Source organism: Terrapene carolina, unplaced genomic scaffold (assembly GCF_002925995.2).
Source record: "Terrapene carolina triunguis isolate 2854851 unplaced genomic scaffold, T_m_triunguis-2.0 Scaffold195, whole genome shotgun sequence".
NCBI lineage: Eukaryota > Metazoa > Chordata > Testudines > Emydidae > Terrapene > Terrapene triunguis.
Window position 1 is genome coordinate 1,802,648 of NW_020664546.1, and position 22,671 is coordinate 1,825,318.

The 22,671-nt window shown below is 44.9% G+C and overlaps 1 protein-coding gene across 5 annotated transcripts in view; it reads left to right on the top strand.

The window, feature by feature from the left end:
* LZTR1 (leucine zipper like transcription regulator 1) overlaps nucleotides 1-22,671 on the top strand; it is a 243,911-nt gene that overhangs the window by 17,516 nt on the left and 203,724 nt on the right. For all 5 annotated transcript variants that reach the window (XM_026655098.2, XM_026655095.2, XM_026655096.2 and 2 more), the window contains exons 3-5: nucleotides 7,101-7,157; nucleotides 8,022-8,101; nucleotides 12,069-12,177. In XM_026655098.2, the coding sequence (XP_026510883.1) occupies nucleotides 7,101-7,157; nucleotides 8,022-8,101; nucleotides 12,069-12,177 (246 nt within the window). The remainder of the gene's footprint in view (nucleotides 1-7,100; nucleotides 7,158-8,021; nucleotides 8,102-12,068; nucleotides 12,178-22,671) is intronic.

Sequence of the window (22,671 nt, forward strand, 5' to 3'; positions counted from 1 at the left end):
TCCCCCTAGGGCACCTGGCACTGGCCACTGTCGGAAGACAGGATATTGGGCTAGATGGACCTTTGGTCTGACCCAGTAGGGCCGTTCTTATGTTACTGAAATATGTTGTGAGGTTGGAAATGCCCACAGCCAGCCTTTCAGTAGGGACAAAGGAGCAGCCATCAATGGCCAGATAGGTGTCAATGGCTCATCAAGAGGAATCCACTATCCAGGAGGCTTCTCAGAGATGGCACCTATACAGTGGGGCGGTCTAACCCATGTCTCAGCAAGGAGCTTTCTAGCAGCTGGAAGAAAGTATAAAGTGTGGCAGTGACATCATCACTTGGCCTCTCTTCCCCCATCTCAGCACCTGGAAAATCATCTGGAAGACAGACTTTGAACTAGGGAGATTGGTTCCAGGCTGGAAGTAGGTCCAGTCTGTGTACCAAGGAACTGTAAGCTGTCTGTAATGTCTGTTTAAGTTAGAAATAAATTGGCAGTCTAAACTCTAAGTTGATCAGCTTTGATCTCTGTCTGTTACTTATAATCACTTAAAATCTATTTTTCTTTATTAAATAAATCTGTTTTATATTTTACTTAAAACGATGTATTTTTGGTTGAAATTCTTGGAGAGCTCAGATTACAAAGGCTGGTGCATTTCCACTTTCCTATGAAGAAGTAACAAACTTATTAATGACTGCACTGTCCAAGGGAACCTTGAGCAGTGCAAGATGGTATATTTCTGGGGTGCAAGGCTGGAGAGCTGGGGGGTGTTGGCTGGAGCCTCTCTATTGATGATTCGTGTGTGTCTGGGAGATCATTGATGTAACTCAGTTGGGTGTGTCCCTGCCTGTGGATGGTGGTGTAATTGCAATTCCTGTCAGAGGTTTGTAGCTTGACATCAGCATCACAGTGTGAGGGACAGCCCAGGCTGGTGGGTTTGGAGGGCTCAGCGCTCCCACAGTCCAGGTTGCACCTGAGGGACCTTGTCATGGGATCCCATCACAGTGGGATTTTTTTGATTAAAAATCAGTAAACCCAAAAAACGAAGGACCTTGTTGATCAGGAAAGGTTTACAAAACTAAATATGTCTAGCTTGTGTAAGTGCCAACTAATGCAGGGGTCGATACAATAATACAAATATTTAAAGATGTTGACACCAAGAAGGGAGAGGAATTTTTAGTTTGATGCACAGGGAGGTGTAACTAGGAGGAACTATAACTCTGAAGAGTAACGTAAGAAAGAGAACACTTAGGACATTTTTCCTGATATCCAGCATAACACTGAAATCTATTTTACTGTGGAATAGTCTCCTGCAAAGAGAAACGAGGGCAGCCCCATTTCTTGAATTGGACAGAACTCTAGAATGGGTGCTGTAAGGAAGGCTCCTGCAGGTAAATGGTCTGAATGATCTAACTGTAGGTAGGGTTTCACTTTTAACATACTGTGACATTCTCCAGGGTACAGTCTGGACTGATGGACAGCTGGGTGTCCTCAACTCTCCAATTTGCGGTACTTTTTACACTGCTTTGCTGTGAGAACAACCAGCCCTGGTCTGCTCTCATGCAGCCTCCATCATATAAAGTGCTCCCAGCTATACTGTATGAGTGCTGTAGCCAGCCACCCATGGATTACACCAGCAGGGCAACAAGAGCAAACTCCCAGTGCCAGACTTTCCCCAAGTAATGTGCATCTTGTACTGCCCAGTCTCTTCTGGACAATACAAACTCATAGTAAGTCTGTCATTTCATTAATAGAAAATGATATGCACAAATCTTATCTCAAATGGAGTTTCCCAAACACTTCAGTCCAAACACACACTGGTTTAGATAACACTATCTGTAGTTAATAAACTTGTTTTAAAGATAGGTTTCAGAGTAGCAGCCGTGTTAGTCTGTATCCGCAAAAAGAACAGGAGTACTTGTGGCACCTTAGAGACTAACAAATTTATTAGAGCATAAGCTTTCGTGGGCTACAACCCACTTCTTCGGATGCATATAGAGTGAAACATATATTGAGGAGATATATATATACACACACACATACAGAGAGCATGAACAGGTGGGAGTTGTCTTACCAACTCTGAGAGGCCAATTAAGTAAGAGGTAAAAAAACTTTTGAAGTGATAATCAAGATGGCTCAATACAGACAGTTTGATAAGAAGCAAGTGTGAAAATACTTACAAGGGGAGATAGATTTTTAAGTGATTGCAAGTAATGAGACATAAGTCAGAATTGTTTACAGAAAAATAAAAGGTAAAATGCAACTAATACCTAACTTAACAAGCTAAGGATATGTCTACACTACAAAATTAGGTCGATTTTATAGACGTCGATCTTTAGGAAGCGATTTTATACAGTCGATTTTGTATGTCCCCACTAAGCACCTTAATTCGGCGGAGTGCATCCTCACAGTATTGACTCACGGAGCAGTGCACTGTGGGTAGCTATCCCACAGTCCCCGCAGTCTCCGCTGCCCATTGGAATTCTGGGTTAAGTTCCCAATGCCTGATGGGGCAAAAACATTGTTGCAGGTGGGGGCTGCTGTGATCCAAGTAGCCAATGCAATCACTGACCTTTTGCTAACAAGGGTAGTGACTCTGGGAAATGTGCAGGTCATAGTGGATGGCTTTGCTGCAATGGGGTTCTCTAACTGTGGTGGGGCGATAGACAGAACGCATATCCCTATCTTGGCACCGGACCACCTTGCCAACCAGTACGCAAACCACAAGGGGTACTTCTCAATGGTGCTGCAAGCACCGGTGGATCACAAGGGACGTTTCACCGACATCAATGTGGAATGGCCGGGAAAGGTGCATGACGCTCGCATCTTTAGGAACTCCGGGCTGTTCGAGCAGCTGCAAGAAGGGACTTACTTCCCAGACCAGAAAATTACCATTGGGGATGTTGAAATGCCAATAGTTATCCTTGGCCAAGCCTATCCCTTGCTCCCATGGCTCATGAAGGCATACACAGGCAGCCTGGACAGTAATAAGGAGCAGTTCAACTATAGGCTGAGCAAGTGCAGAATGGTGGTAGAATGTGCCTTTGGACATTTAAAAGCTTGCTGGTGCTGTTTGCTGATTAGGTTTGCTGACCTCAGCGCAACCAGTATTCCCATTGTTATTGCTGCTTGCTGTTTGCTCCATAATATCTGTGAGAGTAAGGGGGAGATGTTTATGGTGGGGTGGGAGGTTGAGGCAAATCGCCTGGAGTCTGATTTTGAGCAGCCAGACACCAGGGCGATTCGAAGTGCACAGCTAGGTGCACTGCGCATCAGAGAGGCTTTGAAAACCAGTTTCATGACTGGCCAGGCTATAGTGTGACAGTTGTGTGTGTTTCTCCTTGATGCAAACCCGCCCCCTTTGTTGATTTTAATTCCCTGTAAGCCAGCCACCCTCCCCCTTTCGATCACAGCTGTCAAAGGAAATAAAGTCACTGTTGTTTTGAAACCATGCATTCTTTCTTTGTTAATTAAAAAAAAAAAAAAAGTGAGATAACTGACAAGGTAGTCCAGGTGGGGTGGGGGAGGAGGGAAGGAGAAGGCCACATTGCTTATTGTAGCCACACTACAAATCAAAACTGTTTGAATGACAGCCTTCTGTTGCTTGGGCCATCCTCTGGAGTGGAGTGGCTGGGTGCCCGGAGTCTTCCCTTCCCCCCGCGTTTTTGGGCATCTGGGTGAGGAGGATATGGAACATGGGGAGGAGGTCAGGCAGTTATACAGTGCATGCAGCGGCGGTCTGTGTTCTTGTTGCCTTTCCTGCAGCTCCACCAGACGCCTGAACATGTCAGTTTGCTCCCCCATTAGCCTCCGCATCGCCTCCTGCCTCTTCTCATCGTGCTCACTTAATGCTTTCCTGGCCTTTGTCACTGAATGCCTCCATGCATTCAGCTGTGCCCTATCAGTGCGGGAGGACTGCATGAGTTCGGAAAACATGTCATCGCAAGTGCGTTTTTTTCGCCTTCTAATCTGCGATAACCTCTGGGACGGAGATGTTAGGGGGAGCATAGAAACATTTGCACCTGCGGGGAAGGGGGAGGATAAAAAGGGAGAGTAGAATTTAAGAAGATACATTTCTGAGATTCACAGTGAATGAAGCAATTCACAGCAGATAGCACATGTGCTTTAGGTACAAGGTCGCATTTTACCTTTTATATTGAGGGCCTGCCATTATGGTAACACATCACACACGGCTGGGCAACAGAATTTGGTTTCCAGGCAGCCATGGTAAGCCAAAGGGTACGCAGGGTTGGCTTCTTCTGCCTTCATAACATGGGAATGGTTTCAAACTGCAGCGTCCTCCTTTCCCATAGCAAGCAAAGCCGTCTGGGTTTGCCATTTAAAAGGAGGGGCTGCGGTTTTTGGGTGGATGTGCAGAACCTCCCTCCCCCCACCCCGCCGTGTGGCTAGTCTCTGGGATGATCCCTTCACCCCTCCCCCCACCGCGTGGCTATTCTCAGGGATCATCCCTTTTAGCCAAGCTCAAATAGCCCAGCATGAGCGGGGTCCTTTTACTGTTCCCTTACAAAAATTCTCCTATTTCAACCAGGTGACCATGAATGATACTACTCTCCTGAGGTTAACCCAGAAAGATATAGACCGAATGTTGCTTGAATGCAACCAAAACCCAGGACCATTCGCTGCCATGCTTTGTGCTGCAATGATTCCAGACTACTTGCTACTGGCTTGGCGTGGTAAAGTGTCCTACTGTGGAGGACGAAATAAGGCGGCCCTCCCCAGAAACCTTCTGCAGAGGCTTTCAGAGTACCTCCAGGAGAGCTTCATGGAGATGTCCCTGGAAGATTCCCGCTCCATCCCCAGACGCGTTAACAGACTTTTCCAGTAGTTGTACTGGCTGCGAATGCATCCCAAGTCTTCAGGGCAAATCAAACATTAAACACAATTGCTTTTAACCCCTGTAGTGTAGTTACAAATGGCACTCACCAGAAGTGCCTTCAGGGTCTGGGAACCTGCCTTGGGAGGGTATTGGCTCCAGGGTGATGAAAAGGTCCTCGCTGCCGGGGAGAACGGATTCTTCGCTTGCCTGCTGTGCATTCTCCTCCTCCACAAAATCCTCCTCCCTGTTGCGTGAGACTCCCCCCTTGCAGGTGTCCATGGACAGTGATGGGGTAGTGGTAGGGTCCCCCCCCCAGAATGCCATGCAACTGATCATAGAAGTGGCATGTATGGGGCTCTGACCCGGAACGACTGTTTGCCCCGTCTGTCTTTTGGTAGGCTTGCCTGAGCTCCTTAACATTCACGCGGCACTGCTGTGTGTCCCTGTTTTAGCCTCTCTCCACTATGCCCTGTGCGATTGTGGCATATATATTAGCATTTCTTCTTTTTGATCGGAGTTTGGCCTGCACAGATTCTTCTCCCCATACAGCAATCATATCCAGTGTCTCCTGTTCGGTCTATGCTGGAGCTCGTTTGCAATTCTGGGACTGCATGGTCACCTGTGCTGCTGAGCTCACCACGCTGACCAAACAGGAAATGAAATTCAAAATTTCCCAGGGCTTTTCTTGTGTACCTGGCTAGTGCATCGGAGTTGAAAGTGCTGTCCAGAGTGGTCACATTCGAGCACTCTGGGATAGCTCTCAGAGGCCAATACCGTTGAATTGCATCTGCAATACCCCAAATTCGATCTAGCTAGGTCGATTTTAGCTCTACTCCCCTTGCCGGGGAGGAGTACAGCAGTTGATTTTAAGAGCCCTTTAGGTTGACGGAACGGGGTTGGATGTGTAGACGCATTGCTTTTAAAATCAAACTAACGCGGCTAAATTTGACCTAACCTCGTAGTGTAGAAAGGGTCAAGTGAACTTAAAGCAAAAAACTCTCTCACCATATGTTCTAGTAGTCTTAATGTCTGAATCTTTCAGCCAGGATCCCTCCCCAGTCTAATGATGCCTCCTTTTTCCTTCATGTGGTTTTGATGCTGTGAGTAGAGATGAAGGGAGAGAGAATCTGGGGAGTTTGCACCTCTCTCTTATAGCAATTCTCGTCTTTGAGAATCCTCTCCAGCTGGGGTTCAGGCGACAGTCTGTGGGATGGGAACTTCCAGCTGTTTCTTTGCCAACATATAAATTTCTCGCTCACACCCTTTTTCTTGCCAAAGAATGGCTGCTTAACCAGGTGATAGTCCATCGGATTTTGTAGACACCTGGCTGAGGCATCAGTTTGCCTTTTGTCTCTGAGGATTTGGTTTGTGCCTGATTTTCTGAATTTGGAGCATGTTACAACAATGTTATACAGTAGAATCTTATAACTTTACATACAATATTGCCATGCATATTTTACCAGGACAATAATGATCAGTACATTGTGAATTTTCAAATGATAGCTTTGTACAAAATCCATTATAGTTTTGTAAAAAGGGTGAACATGAGGATACAGACTGTCACATATACATGATTCATTCCTTTCTGTGTAAGAATGATGAGCAGGGTCCTTAGTTTTTCTATCTTTTATGGGTGTTTGTTACGTTGGCAGTTCAGTGCAGCTTTGGGCATTCATTGTTCTCTGTGGCAACACATAGCAGAAGAGTTCAACCTGTTGGCCTTAGACGGGCCGCTTCCTTACCCTCTGCTGCATGGCTTCGCTGCAGGAGTGAGGGCTCCCCAGGGCCAGATGATGAAAGTCTTGAGAATTTATGTTGACACTAAAATTGATAAAAAGGCACACTTTTTCTTTTGGCACATAACTTGCTATGGAAATTCCTGCCACAATGCATCCCAGATGCCAAACACTTAGTAGGATGTTAGAATTATCTATTTATATGGATATTAAGAACATTCACAGATGTATTGGACAGAAAAAATGTTTTTTTCCAAGGGCTATAAACTCTCCTGCATGATACCACAAGTTAGCTGACAGGGATAAGAGAACTTCCTTATGGGCAGGGTATTCTGTAAGTGCCAACAATGGGGTTCCTTGCACCTTCCTCTGGAGCATCTGGTACTGGCTAAGTGAGAGACAGCATACTGGACTAGCTGGATCCTTGATGTGCTCTGTTCTGGCAATTCCTATTCTTACAAAGTTTTAGTGCTGTTGTAGTTTGTCTTTGTTCTACATATGTAGCTAAACATTCATTATATCTTTTCCATCCCTTTCCATTGCAGAAAAACAATGCTGAATGACCTATTGAGATTTGACGTAAAGGATTGCTCTTGGTGCAGGTATGAGACTATTTCTCATGTTTATTACTGATTTAATTCCTGCCATAGAAGTCTACTGGACTTGACAGCTGTCCAAAATGGGTTAACTTAAGTAAAATCTTCTTTGAGAGCAGGAGATTTTTTTGATTTTTTTTTTTGCGTGGAGTCAAGGTTATTTTAATTTCCACCTCATTCATGTATTTGTTGACGGTGGGTGAGATCCTCACCCCTGTTTCAGCCCCTTTACACCAGTTAAACAGTTGGGAGTTGTTTAAAGAGTCTTTAAGAGCTCCAGTTACAGCAAGCACTGTGGAAGATGGTTGTAAAGCTGACTTCTTGGAATCCCCTCACAATTTCTGGTGTAGGGGGCGTGCCAGGGGCTGTGTCAGTGGTGCCGCTGAGATTTGGGACAGCACTGCTGCCCATAGAGCAGCCCAGGGAATCTGCTGTCGTTTAGACACCCTCTGAAGGCTGTCTTCATTACAGAGAGAACTCATCCAGCTCCCAGAGCAGCCCAGGATTGAGAAGAGTTAAAGCCAATTTTGCCCCACTCCAGCCTGGGCTGTGAGCGGTGTGTTATCTTACCACGTAGCTGTATAATAGTGCTGCAGAATTTATTTCAACATTCATATTTAATCTTTGCATGATATAGTTTAGAAAATAATTAAACTTAATAAAACACTTAATTTACCATAAAATCATGGTCAGCATGATTAGAAAATATAGAATAAATGAAAATGCTTGTTTATTAACACTGAAATAACTACTTCAGTTAATTGCCTTCCCAAAACAAATATCTTCATACCCAACTTAAATAATTTCTTTGTGTACTTGAAACATACAAAGGAAGCAGCAGTCAACCCTATCTGTGTGTTATTCCCCCAGGGCTTTTACCACAGGGACCCCTCCAGCGCCCCGGTATCATCATTCAGCAGTAGTCTATGGGAGCAGCATGTTTGTGTTTGGTAAGCCAGTGACAAACTCAGGCTTTGTGTACTATGAATGATGAATGTTTTGAGAATTTATCAGGCTATTTTTTAAAAGGGAGTGTTAAATTTAGGAGGTGTGTAGGCATGAGTCAAAGATCTCCAGTTCAGTCCCTCCCTGTGGCTGATTTATAGCCAGGACTTCAGGTTTGAATTTCCTTTCTTTTGTCCCAGAAAAAACTGAATACCATCAGAGGTGATAAAATGCAGAAAAACTATCTTATTGCAACACCTTCAAGAGTTGCTCTGCTGGAAAGAAGACGAAGTACCACAAGAAATGAGAGACGCCAACATCATCACTCTCTTAAAAACAAGGGTGACAGGAGTGACTGTAACAACTATCGTGGCATTTCCTTTCTTAGCATCATGGGAAAAGCCTTTGTGTGAGTCGTCCTGAACAGACTTCAGACCCTTGCAGACAGAATCTATCCTGAATCACAGTGCGGCTTCAGTGCCGAAAGGTCTACTTTTGACATAATCCTCTCACTGAGACAACTACAAGAGAAATGCAGAAAACAAAGCTCCTTTACATAGCCTTTAGAAGTGGACTATTTTTGCTTCTAAAAAAGATTGGATGTCCCCCCAAGCTCTTGAGCATGATTTGGTCTGTCCATGAAAACATGTATGGTACAGTCTAATATGACTGCTCAGTCTCAGAGGGTTTCCAGATTTGTAGCAGGGTCAAGCAAGGCTGTGTACTTGCCTCAACTCTGTTTTGGATCTTCTTTTTACAACTGAAACAAGCTTTTGGTTACTCAACTGAGGGAATCTGCTTGCACACAAGATCTGATGGAAAGCTGTTCAATCTTCAGAGTGGTAGCTGTGTTAGTCTGTATCCATAAAAACAACGAGGAGTCCGGTGGCACCTTAAAGATTAACAGATTTATTTGGGCATAAGCTTTCATGGGTAAAAACCCACTTCTTCAGATGCCTCCATGCATCTGAAGAAGTGGGTTTTTTACCCACGAAAGCTTATGCCCAAATAAATCTTAGTCTTTAAGGTGCCACTGGACTCCTTGTTGTTTTTGTTCAATCTTGCAAGACTCAGATCTAAAACCAAGACTTGGAAGGCCTTCATCTAACACCTCCTTTTCGCTGACGATGCAGCTGTGACAACCCACACAGAAGCCCATCTCCAAAACCTCATGGACAGTTTTTCCAGTGCCTGCCAAGACTTCGGGCTTACCATAAGCCTAAAAAAGACGAACATAATGTGCCAAGGAGTTGAAGAAGCACCCTCCATCAAGATCAACAACTATGAACTTGAAGTGGTGAACAAGTTCACATACCTGGGGTCTACTGTCGCAGTCAATCTTTCACTTGAAACAGAACTCAATATCCGCATTGGAAAAGCTGCCGCAACAATGTCTATGACTGAGCCAGAGGGTATGGCAAAACAACAAACTGACAGAAAACACAAAGATCTGTGTGTATTGTGCATGTGTTATCAGCATACTTTTGTATGGGAGCGAGACATGGACCTTATACTGTCATCAGGAAAAGAGGCTCAATAGCTTACCTATGTGTTGCCTTTGCTGGATTTTTGGAATCTCCTGTAGCTGTTGCTGAGCTGAGGTGCCCAAGAGGGCCAGTATACCCAGGACCAAACCTTCCTCAAACAGAGGCTTGGGCATGTGTGCCGAATGAATGATGGGTACATCCCAAAGGATATCCTCTATTGTGAACTGGCATCTGGAAAAAGACCCAATGGGCGCCCAAAATTGCATTTCAAGGATGTGTGCAAGCGAGACCGCAAAAGAAATGGATGTGGATAACTGGGAAGATCGTACTCTGGACTGCAGCCTTTGGAAACAAGAGCTTAACAAAGTTCTCCAGAGTTATGAGAGGAAGCAGTTCAGCTTAGAAGAGAAGAAAAGAGCTTGCACAAGCCAGAGCCCAAAGTGTCAAAACACCACCTTTAAATGTGTCAGATGCAGCAGAGATTGTCTCTCTCAAGTGGGTCTCTTCAGTCACAGCTGCCATAAAATCAGTTGAGTAAATTCTTTGCCTCGGGTACATATCCATGGTCTCTCGAGGCTGAAGGATGCCTATTACTTGTGTAAAATAACAAACAACTACTCAAGCCCGCTACTTAAATTGTTATCCTTTAAACAAATAGGAGCTTCTCATTCATAGCCCAGGTGTCAGGTGACTTCCTTCCAATGCATTAAAGAGAAGGCTGGACAGCTGAATAATGAAATCACCTACTTGTCGGAGACTTCGGGTTGTCCCTTTTCTTCACCCTGCTTTATCTAGTTTAAGGTTTTACCCATGGTAGGGAATAGTTTTTAAACCTGTTCTTAAAGATGGTTTGTGTTAACTCTGATGAAATGTGTTGTGCCTAATCAGTAATCTATTCGGCCTAATTGTTAATGGTACCTTAGAATAGTTGGGCCTGATCCACACTGACCAGGCAAACAATGTTTAACTTGTGTTAGCAGAAATAGTTTTTAAACCAGGGCTTAAAAATGATCCTCTAGTACAGGTAAAGCTGTGAAAATGAGCCCTTCTCAAAATTGACTATGAAGATCCTGTTGCCCTAACTATCCACCTAACATCACAAGCTCCGTTTTCAGTGTGATTTTAGCTGCACTTAGCAGGGCTCTGCTTGGGCTCCTTCCAATGCTAATTCACTTTTCTAATATGAGAGGAAACACCAGTTCTTTTGATTTGATCAAAGTATTGTGACCTTACCTTACCTCAGAAAACTTTGATTTGCATGGGATAAAGAGTTTGTAGTATTGCTGATGATTCAGTAGGTGAGGTTTTCTCCACTGAGCCTGTGCCATTAGTGTTGTGCCCAGGGGACTGTAGTGTTGGAGGTACAGGCCTTTTCTACAGTAGAGAAACTTGTGGCTGTGTCCTTCCATTATTGGAAAGTGCTCTTTTGCCCATATACAAACTTGCTAAAGGCAACTATTTGTCTGCTATCCATTGGTTTAAGTTATCCTGATTCCCCATGGGGGATAAGTGCTAATCAGTGTTAGTTCAGCTAGTAGATTGCCAGTGTGGATATGTCTGACCACCATTGTAATGCAGTTGGTGCAAATAGTCCTCCCATCACTGTCTTGCAGAGTACCAGTCACTACAGATGTGGCCTGTGTGATCTCCTTTCTGCATTCCACTGTTCATGGATCAAGTTGTCCAGGAGCCTCCTAGCCCTTCATGTAGCCCTGTGGAGCTCACTTGCAAGCTATTTTCAGAGACAAACTTTTTTGTTAAGCGATATCACAGTGTGCTACCATCCGTACCTTCATATTTTTTGGGGTGAGCAGTATGTGCAGAGCTAGCTAGGAAATAGTAGCCAGAAATAGTATACTAGTGGCTGTGTGAGCAACTCTCCACACTAGGTATCAAACACAAGCACCTGTGCTGGCAGAAGGCAAAAGACCTGAGGCAGTGTCTAGAAATAAAGGACCATAATAAAATTCCTTGAATTATCAAAAGATCTGTCTGTTCTAGAAGGAATTGGGCAGCATCACATCCAGGGCCTTCCAGTCGTCATGATATAGTGGCTGACAATGCTAACTCTTCTGGAGAGAGTCTCCAAGATGAAGAGGATAGACAATGTTCTGTGGCCTGTGCTATACAGGAGGTCAGACTACATGATCACAATGATCCCTTCTGGACTTATAATGTATGACATGCACTTGGCTGCCTGGGGGCTTGGAGATCACAGTCTAGGATTTTGACACTTCCAGACAGGGCTTGTTGGGAAATGCAGCAGTTGAGATCCAAACATCCCTAGAGCTTTTAAAAAAAATTCTTGAGACTTTTTTTGTAATGTAAAGATACAGGAGATAACCTTAATACAGCTCTATTATTCTATATGATGAACTGTTGAGTGGAGTTATGTCATTTTTAATCAGCTATTTGCTAATGTTCATAACTGCGTATACATTGTGCCAAATGTGAAACTTTGTCTAATGAAATTGTTGTTATCCAGGTGGCTACACTGGAGATATATATTCCAATTCCAATTTGAAGAATAAAAATGATCTCTTTGAGTATAAGTTTGCAACTGGCCAGTGGACAGAGTGGAAGACCGAAGGAAGGTAAGGGACTGGGTGTCATGGAAGCTGAACATCAATTAGGAAATAGTTGTAGTGGCAGCAGTAGGCAATGCTATTTCTAAGTTTGCACATCAGGTTCTGTTATAGCCTCAAAAACTTTCATCTTTTGGGCTGCAGTTTTCAAGCAGGGACTCTGTCCCAAAGTAAATGCTCTTGGAAGGTTTCGCCAAAAATTCCTTAATCTATTTTCAGTTCTATGACAGTGGGGGGAAATATGTTTGTGGTTGTTTGGTTGTTTTTTGTTTTGTATTTTAAAAAAGAATTGTTGTGTGATGTGTTCTTTCCAGGAGTCAGTGCAAATTTATTAATTGGTTCACCATTTCATCAATGGAAAGTGGATATACATCAGCCTTTGTACCCTGAGCAGTTTTGCCACACACTTCATACAACTCACTGGTAAAGATAAACAGTCAAACAAATTTATTGACTACAAAAGATAGGTTTAAAGTGATTATAAGTGATGGGCAAAAAGTCAGAGTTGGTTACCAAAATAAAATTCAATTAAATATAAGCACGCAGTCTAAACTCTCAACCCTATTAGACTGGGCAACATCTAGATTAAGCAGTTTTTCTCACCCCACTGGATATTGCAGTTCATAGTATACAGATTTCACCCTTGAAACCTGGGCCAGCCTCCTCTGTTGGAGTCTTCTGTGAGTGGTCTTTGTTGCTTGCAGCATAGGTGGGGGCAGGCGAAAGGCGAAGCATGGGCCTCTATGTTCTGTTTTATACCCTCAGTCCCATGTGCTTGGGGAACACAAGTCCAGGCATGTCTGGGGGGCATTGCTGAGTCTCCAGGCAAGGTTGAGAAATTCCCCTGGTGTGCCCTCATGCAGGTGAGTCATTGAATTGTAGCTCCCTTGCTGGACAATGGATGTTGATGAGTTGTTTGACACCCTGCCCGGGTGTTGGTTATTTTCCTTGCTGTTGCCTCTGGGAAGCTAATATCTGGTTGATCTCTCAATTTACAGCATGTTTTAGTGACAACCATGCAACACAATTCTCATAACTTCATATGCATTAATGATATACATATATGGATAGAGAAATGACTTTCAGCAGATCATAACCTTTCCCCTGATACTTCACATGGCCTGCTTTATATGCAATATCACAATTATATACAGATGAGGAATATGGGGGTTACAGGGCACTCCCCCAAAGTATAGAATGTCACAGTAAATGCATCATGGGAGGCTAATGCCATGTTCCCATAACCACCCGCGCAAATGTTTTGGTCCCATGAGGAATTGCAAGCCTACCCCAACATTCCACTTGGCTCCATGCACTGTGGGATAGCTACCCACAGTGCAGCGCTCCATGAGTCGATGCAGGCCCTGCTAGTGAGGATGCGCTCCGCCGACACAATGTGCATATTGGGGACATGCAGAATTGACTTGCTTAAATCGGAGGCTCAATGTCGACTTAAATAAAATCAGCCTAATTTTGTAGTGTAGACCTATCCTTAGCATCATATTTGCTTTTTTCGAGCATATGTCTTCATGCAAACTCCACAGCGATGCCTGCATAAGTTGTTATAATTAATTCAGAACTTGTAAGGTGTATGAGTAGTTCCATTTTATCCTTCCAATGTGCGTTATTTTGCATTTATAGACCCTGAACTTCATTTTCCATCATGTTGCCCGTTCACCTAGCTCAGTTAAGTCCCTCTGAATTCCTCTGTCTTCTCAGGACTTGAATAACCTAAATAACTTGAATTTGAGTCAGCAAATTTTACTACCTCACCACTCTTTAATTAACATATTTGACAACATTGGGCCTGGTACAGACCCTTGAGGCCATGGTGAAGACTGATCATTTATTATTGGGCACTTGAAAACTAGGCCTCAGTATCTGTACCTCACTCATCTGTAAAATTTGCCTTATAATCAAAGCCTTGTGTATTCTGCAGCTATAGGATTTGCTGTGGATTTTATCCTTGCTGCAGAGTTGTGCTCCAGAATCTCAACTGTTCTAAAAAATTACATTTCTAGGCCTATTGGTTGTGCAGATAACATTGAACACTTGATCAGAATGTGAGCAATGAAATGACGACCACCTTAGTCTGCCTGAAACAATAGTCGCCATTTTCATAGATAATAAAGCCAGAAGTGACCACTGTGATCATCTAGTCTGACCTCCCATATAACATAGGCCATAGAATTTCCTTGAATTAATTCCTGGTTGAATTAGAGTAGATCTTTTTGAGAAAATTGACAGTGTTGAAGAATCCACAGCCCTTTGTAAGCTGTTTCCATGGCTAATATACTCTGACTGTTGAAAAATTGACCTTATTTCCAGTCTGAATTTGTCGTTTCAACTTCTAGTAATTGGATCTTATGCTTTTTTCTGCTAGTTGGAGAGCCCTCTACTATCAAATTTCTGTTCCTCTCTGCATAGGTACTTATAAACTGGAATAAAGTCTCCCCTTGATCTTCTCTTTGTTAAACTAAACAGATTGAGCCCCACTATAAGGGATGTTTTCCAATCCTTTAATCATTCTTGTGGCTCTTCTCTGAACCCTCTGCTATTTATCAACATCCTTTATGAATTGGGGACACAGTATTCTAGCAGCAGTTGTGTCATTGCCAAAGAGAGGTAAAATAATCTTCCTACTCCTCAGTTATCTGCTGTTTGATACATCCAAGATCTTTTGGCCACATTGTGACATTGGGAGCTCATTTTTAGCTGATTATCCACCACAGCCCCCAAGTCTTTTTCAGAGTCACTTTTTCCCAAGATAGAGTCCTGCGTCCTGTAAGTATGGCCTGCATTCTTTGTTCCTAGAGGTATAACTTTACGTTTTGCTGTATTGAAATGCATTTTGTTGTGCCCACTTTACCAAGTGATCTAGATTGCTCTGTATCAGTGACTTGCCTTCTTCATTATTTATCATTTTCCCCGTCTTAGTGATCTACAAACTTTCAGTGATGATTTTATTTATTCTTCCAGGTCCTTAATAAATATGTTAAATAGAGTAGGGCCACGAAACAATTCCGGTGGGACTCCACTAGAAACACCCACCCAATGATGAACCCTGTTTACAATTACATTGTAATTGTAATGTGGGATTGTGGCTAAACTTAAATTGTAATGTGGAGGTTGGCTACATGTAAAACTCTGAACAGCAGGAAATACAGAATTGAAGTAATGCTCTGGGAGGCATTGTCTTAATTCTGCATGTCCTGGTTTGGAAATGTTCAGTTTAGCCCATCTCCAGATTCTGGAAGGGCACAAGGCAGCACTAGGTAGCCTTACATCTACATTAAAGAAGCTTTTTGGCTGTGAATTTCCCTTCTTTTTGAGAAATCTGTGGAAGTGAGGGGGGCATAGTTGATGGGAACACATGGGAGGGGAACCTCGTGAGGTCTTTCTAGGCACATCTCACCATTAATGAGCTACCATGCCCCCAGTAATGCTGTAAAGGCCGTGATCAGGAGGGAAGGTTGTAAGGTTGTAGCTAATGGGTTGTGAAGAGTGTATTTATCAGCTGGAGACAGCAAGGGGAGAGGAGATGCAGAATCCCTAGCCCACATCAGGGACTACTGTGGGGAAAACAACTCTGCACACCCACCTGTACATAGGAGGCTTGCATAAGTTAGAAATGGCTCATGTCCATATCAGTAGTGGGTCTCCTTTCCTGGTCTCAGTGCTGTTGGACAGAGCTTGTCCATTTTTAACGCTCTCCAGTCTTAGCATTGTGTTTCTGTGGCATACATTGTTCCCAGCCTCAATTCCAGACCCAGTCCATCAAGCTTAGTGCTGCCTGCCAGGAGTTCAGTGAGTCTTTCCTGGCTCAGAACCACTTCATCCGGACTGGGACTCTTGCACTGGCCAAATTGGTGTTATTTACAGTGTGGCAGCTAGTTCCTCCCACTTCCACCTGGCCCATACCATCATACCAGATTTCACATCCTAGATGGAGTAAGTACTACTAAAACTGTCTCAGAGCAAGATCCAGGGAGGCGGGTAGATGGCATCAGGGGTATGCTTGTGAGGAGCTGAACATCTCTAAACTTCACACACCACTCACACTTCCAAAAGGAGCTCCATTGTGCCCCAGATATGGAGGGAAAGGCTGGTTGAAAGCCCTAAGGTGCACAGCAGGTATCTCCCAAGGAGTGGATTGGAACTCAAGCTGCACGTGTTTAAGGGGAGTGCTTGTTCTCCTAACTCACCTTACTCAGGGTTTGTCTAGATTGGCAAGTTTCTGTGCAAAAGCAGCTTTTTGTGTTCAAACTGCAGACGTGTACACACTGCCAAGCCACTTTTTGTGCAGAAACTCCTCAGTTGCAGTGTTGCAAAAAAAACACCTCCATGAGAGTCGTAAGGCTATTTGTGCAGAGGCTCCAGCGCTCTATTGCCAGCGTGGACACTTGATTGCTTTCTGCCCTGTAATTGGCCTCTGGAGGTGTCCCATAATGCCTCAAGTGATCGCTCTGCTCATTGTTTTGAACTCGGCTGCCCTGGAGACATGCACCCGTCCCCTTTCAAAGCACTGTTTCTGACAGCCATTGCGTGCTGTGCTGATCTGCTCCAGGACACAAAGCAAACCATTAATGTGGACTGCTCGTGCTGCTGAACGCAGAGGCAGGTGTGTGTGAGAGCGAGAGATTGCTGTGCAGAGATCCCAGGGAGGGAGGCGGGGGCTGATGTCGGGGTTTCCCCCTGCCTCAGGACTGGTTGCTTCCTGCCGCTGTCTGAACTTACAAGACAGCATGCTGACACACTCTCTGATTCCAAACCACAGTCTCTCTCCCCCCCTCCATACACACACACACACTCCCTGTCTCACACACCTCTTCTACCCTCCCCCCCACTTCAGTTTAATAGCAGCTGGCAAAGTAGTAGGATGCCCATGAAATAATGGAATTGGGAAACCTGTATCATGTGATCCTGTGCTTGCCCCATGAGGCATTGCAAACCCTTCCCAAAGCACCCTGCGCCAGTTGCACAGTGGGATAGATACCACAATGCTCTACTGTCTTTGCCTTTGCCAGAGCTGCTAATGTGGATGTGCTCCAGCGTCACAAGGAGCACAATGTGGACAAGCAAGGGCATTTTAATTCCAGTGTTTTAATAAAAGTGGTATAACTTGTGGTACAGAAACTTGCCAGTGTAGACATAGTTTGTGTGTCACTTACACAGGAGTTCAGAGGAAACAATAGCTCAGAGGTAAGACCTGTCCATGAGCAGAGTAGCTAAAGCTTTTGTAGTGCAATAACTTTTGAAATATTTCTAAACAGGTCTTTGGTATCCTTGAATAGCTGAGTTCAGGATCAGTCCAGCAATATAAATTTTCAGGCACTGAGCCATAGTTGTTTTTTCCTCCCTTGCCCAGTGCAAAAAATGTTATAAGAATCTGAACTTTCAAACCAGCTCATTTTTGTGGAGGGGGGCACTGTATCTTGACCAAATAATCCTAAATTTGCCCCATACAGTCTATCCCAATCTCTGTTGCACTTTGAAAAATTGGCTCATAAACAGAAATCACTGCTCAGTAGTAACTATGGAAGTTGCTATCACTCCTCCCTAATACTGATTGCATTTATAGCCTCAGGTGAGAGCTGTAGTTTGGACAACAGATATTCTCATATCTCCTAAGGGCAGGATTGGCACTCACAATATTTAGGTAGGGTTTGGTTCATGAGCCACTACTTGTTTCATGTAAGGGCATGTCTACACTTATCTCTGGAGCGATTGATCCAGCGGTGGTCGATTTATCGCGTCTAGTGAAGATGCGATACATTGACCACCGAGCGGTGTCCTGTCGACTCCGGTACTCCACTGGAGCGAGAAGCGTAGACTGAGTCGATGGGGGAGCGTCAGCAGTCGACCTACTGCAGTGAAGACACCACGGTAAGTAGATCTAAGTACGTTGACTTCAGCTACGTTATTCACGAAGCTGAAGTTGTGTAACTTAGATCGATTCCCCCCCTACCCCCCCCCCGTGTAGACACCAGATGGCTGTGATGCACGCTGACCTCCCATAGTTGGTTGGCACAGTGCAGCACACCAGGCTCAAGGTGCCCTAGTATCATAGTGCATGTGTAAATCATTTTCTGACATGCATTCCAACCACATGCCAATTTACGGAGCTGAATGGACCCCATGAGAAGTTCTAATATATTGCTTCCCCTGGAATTGGGTGTGAGATATAGTTGAGGTCATAAGAATGGCCATACTGGGTCAAACCAACAATCCACCTAGTCCAGTATCCTGTCACTGACAGTGGCTGGAGCAAGATGTTTCAGAGGGAATGAAGAGAACAAGACAATTATCAACTGATCCATCCCCCGCCATCCTGTCCCAGTTTCTAGCAGTCAGAGGGTTCAGGGACACCCAGAGCATAGGGTGTTGCATTCCCGGACTCTCTTGGCTAATAGCCGTTTATGGACCTATCCTCCATGAACTTACCTAATTCTTTTTTGAATCCAGTTATACTTTTGGCCTTTTCAACATCCCCTGGCAATGAGTTCCACAGGCTGACTGTGTGGTGTGTGAAGATGATGTTTTCACCCCTCAGCTCATAGAGAGCCGAGAAGCTCTATTTTTGTTTGCTACCTGTTAAATTCATGGGGTGACCCTTGGTTCTTGTGTAATGTGAAGAGGTAAATAACACTTATTCACTTTCTCCACACCATTCATGATTTTCTAGACATCTGTCACTTCCCCTCCTTAGTCGTCTCTTTTTGAAGCTCATCAGTAAGGCTAAGATTTTGTCACGGTTATTTTTAGTAAAAGTCACAGACGGGTCATGGGCAATAAACAAATTCATGGAGCTCGTGACCTGTCTGTGACTTTTACTAAAAATAACTGTACAAGCTGGGGGGCAGGCCATGGTTGCAGCTCCCAGCGGAAGTGGGGCAGGAGTGCCTGGCTGTGGCCCCTGCCACAGGGGAGGGGCACACCGCCCTGGTTGCAGACCCTGGTGGAATACCTCAGCTGCAGACCTTGGGGGAAGCTGCGGGGCAGGGGGGCATGGTCCCGTAATAACCCCTGATGCAAGCTGCAGAGCAGGGGCACATGGCCCTAGCTGCAGCCTCCGAAGAAGTCACGGGGGTCTGGTAAAGTCACGGAATCCATGACTGCCGTGACCAAATTGTAGCCTTAATCATCAGTCCCAGTCTTTTAATCTTCCCTTGTATGGAAGTTTGTAACCCTAATCATTGTTGTTGCCCTTCTCGGTACTTTGTCTAGTTCTACTATATTTTTTTTGAGATGGGGTTGTCGCGGTGCCTGAAGTGACTCTCAGCCGACAATGCCCAAACTCAGGACAGATTGTCAGAAAATAGGGCAGACATCCGCAAACTGGTGGTATATTCTATCATTAGATTCACCAAGCCAGTAATAAAAAGTACTCCTGGATCACTATATTAGTTTTACCATGGAATACAGACAATTCCCTTGGCATTCCTGCCCCTGTTTATTACCCAGACAAAGGGGACTTTATGGTGTAAGGTTATTAAAACTAAAAACACCACACATTAGGTTTTTCCAGTCCAAAAAGACTAGTCACTCACTGAAGGACACTGGATGTTCAGGATCTCACCAAAACCAACACTGTAGCCAAATTCTCTAGTAACTAAACTATAAATTATTTGGTAAAAAAATAAATTAGTTATTAAAAGGTCAAAGCAGAGAAAATATATTGCAGTTGAATCGGAATCATAGAAGATTAGGGTTGGAAGAGACCTCAGGCGGTCATCTAATCCAACCCCCTGCTCAAAGCAGGACCAACCCCAACTAAATTACCCCAGCCAGGGCACTGTCAAGCCCGGCCTTAAAAACCTCCAAGGATGGAGATTCCACCACCTCCTTAGGTAACCCATTCCAGTGCTTCACCACCCTCCTAGTGAAATAGTTTTTCCTAATATCTAACTTAGACCTCCCACACTGCAACTTGAGACCATTGCTCCTTGTTCTGTCATCTGCCACCACTGAGAACAGTCTAGATCCATCCTCTTTGGAACTCCCCTTCAGGTAGTTGAAGGCTGCTATCAAATCCCCCCTCACTCTTCTTTTTTGTAGATTAAATAAGCCCAGTTCCCTCAATCTCTCCTCATAAATCATGTGCCCCAGCCCCCTAATCACTTTTGTTGGCCTCTGCTGGACTCTCTCCAATTTGCCCACATCCTTTCTTTAGTGGGGGCCCCAAAACTGGATGCAGTACTCCAAATGTGGCCTCACCAGTGCCGAATAGAGGGGAATAATCACTTTCCTCAATCTGCTGGCAACGCTCCTCCTAATGCAGCCCAATATGCCATTAGCCTTTTTGGCAACAAGGGCACACTGTTGACTCATATCCAGCTTCTTGTCCACTATAATCCGCAGGTCCTTTTCTGCAGAACTGCTGCTTAGCCAGTCGGTCCCCAGCCTGTAGCGGTGCATGGGATTCTTCCGTCCTAAGTGCAGGACTCTGCTCTTGTCCTTGTTGAACCTCATCAGATTTCTTTTGGCCCAATCCTCCAATTTGTCTAAGTCACTCTGGACCCTATCCCTACCTCTCCTCCCAGCTTAGTGTCATCCACGAACTTGCTGAGGGTGCAAGCCATCCCATCGTCCAGATGGTTAATGAAGCTGTTCAACAAAACCGGCTCCATGACCGACTCCTGGGGCACTCTGCTTGATTCCGGCTGCCAACTAGACAGCTTGCTGTTGATCACTACCCGTTGGGCCTGACAGTCTAGCCAGCTTTCTATCCACCTTATAGTCCAATCATTTAATCCATACTTTTTTAACTTGCTGGCAAGAATATTGTGGGAGACCATATCAAAAGCTTTGCTAAAGTCAAGGTATATCATGTCCACCACTTTCCCCATATCCACAGGCCAGTTCTCATCAGGTTGGTCAGGCATGACTTGCCTTTGGTCAATCCATGTTGACTGTTCCTGATCACCTTCCTCTCCTCCAAGTGCTTCAAAATTGATTTCTTCAGGACCTGCTCCATGATTTTTCCAGGGACTGAGGTGAGGCTGTAGTTCCCTGGATATGAGTCTAGTTATTAGCAGAGATATAAGGTCTGCTAATTCTCCATAAGTCTCTTAGTCCTTCCATGAATCTTTCAGGGAGTCCCAAAATGAGTTTTTGGGGATCTCAGTTCAATGGCTCAAACTCCCCTGTTAGAGTTCAGCAGATCAGAGATGTTGGATCAGTCCAATGAATCCATATTTATAGCTATCCCACACAGAGAGCAAGCTGCCAGGTGTCTTCACAGAAACCCCATCACTTTCCTTTGACAAAGAATAGATACTTGAGTCTGTGAAAAGTCCCAGTGGCACTTGCTTTGAAGATCGAAGGCTTCAGTCTTGTAAACACCGTATGATAGCCAAACAATTCTCCATTAAGTAAATTCACACTGAAATGCTAAATAGGTGCCTTTTGATCAAATGACAATTGAGTATAGTTGCATACATAATGTAAAGATAATATAGTTACAAGACATGAAAATTATTTAGCAACTACGTGTTCTTCTTCAAGTGCTGGTCCCTATGTGGATTCCAAATGTGGGTGTACATATGCGCTGGAACCGTTTATAGTAGTGTCTGACCCACGCATGCGTCGACCATGTGGCGCATCCGAGGCGAAGAAAGGGGGTGGTCTCTACCCCATTTTGGACCTCTGCTCCCTGAACAAATTCCCGATGGCAAGGGGGGTGGAGAGGAAGTACTTCGCCCCTTCCAAGGGATATGACTTCCTATTTTGTCATCCGGCCCCCTGTTCGCTGGTCGTCTCAGCCGTGAATGAACGGGAGCGTCGTGGCCAGCAAGCCCCAAGGCCAAAGAGGCTAAACATCTGGACCTCTTCGGAAGGAAGGTCTACTCCTCTGGGGGCCTCCAATTAAGGATTGCAAACCAGCAGGCGATCCTAAACAGGCACAATTTTAATTCCTGGGCAGCAGTTTCCAAATGTAAAGATTCCTTGCCCCAGGGCTCTGAACCTGAGTTCACGGCCCTCGTGGAAGAGGGAAAGGCAGTTGCCAAGACCTCTTTACAGGCCTCTCTGGACTTGGTAGATGCAGCAGCCAGAACAGTTGCCTCAGGTGTGGTGATGAGGCGCTTGGCATGGCTTCAGGCCTTCCGCCAGAGGTCCAGAATACCATCCAGGACCTCCCCTTCGAAGGGTTTGGCCTCTTTTCCGACCAGACGGATGCCAGGCTGCATAGCCTTAAAGACTCCCGGGCAACCCTCAAGTCGTTAGGAATGCACACCCCGGCGACTCAGAGGAAGCCATTCAAGCCCCAACCGTTGCAGCAACGGCAGTACCAGCCTCACCCTAGGCAGGAGCCTTATCGCAGGAGGGGCAGAGACAACAGACACAGGCGGAATAACACACCTAATCAAAGCCAGGGCCAGGGCAAGCCCCAGCCTGGAAACAAGCAGGGGTTTTGAAGGTGCGCTCGCAAAGGCTGGAGTTCATCGGGGCAGTGCTGGACTCGGTGCAGGTGCGAGCGAGCCTCCCAGAATCCAGATTCCT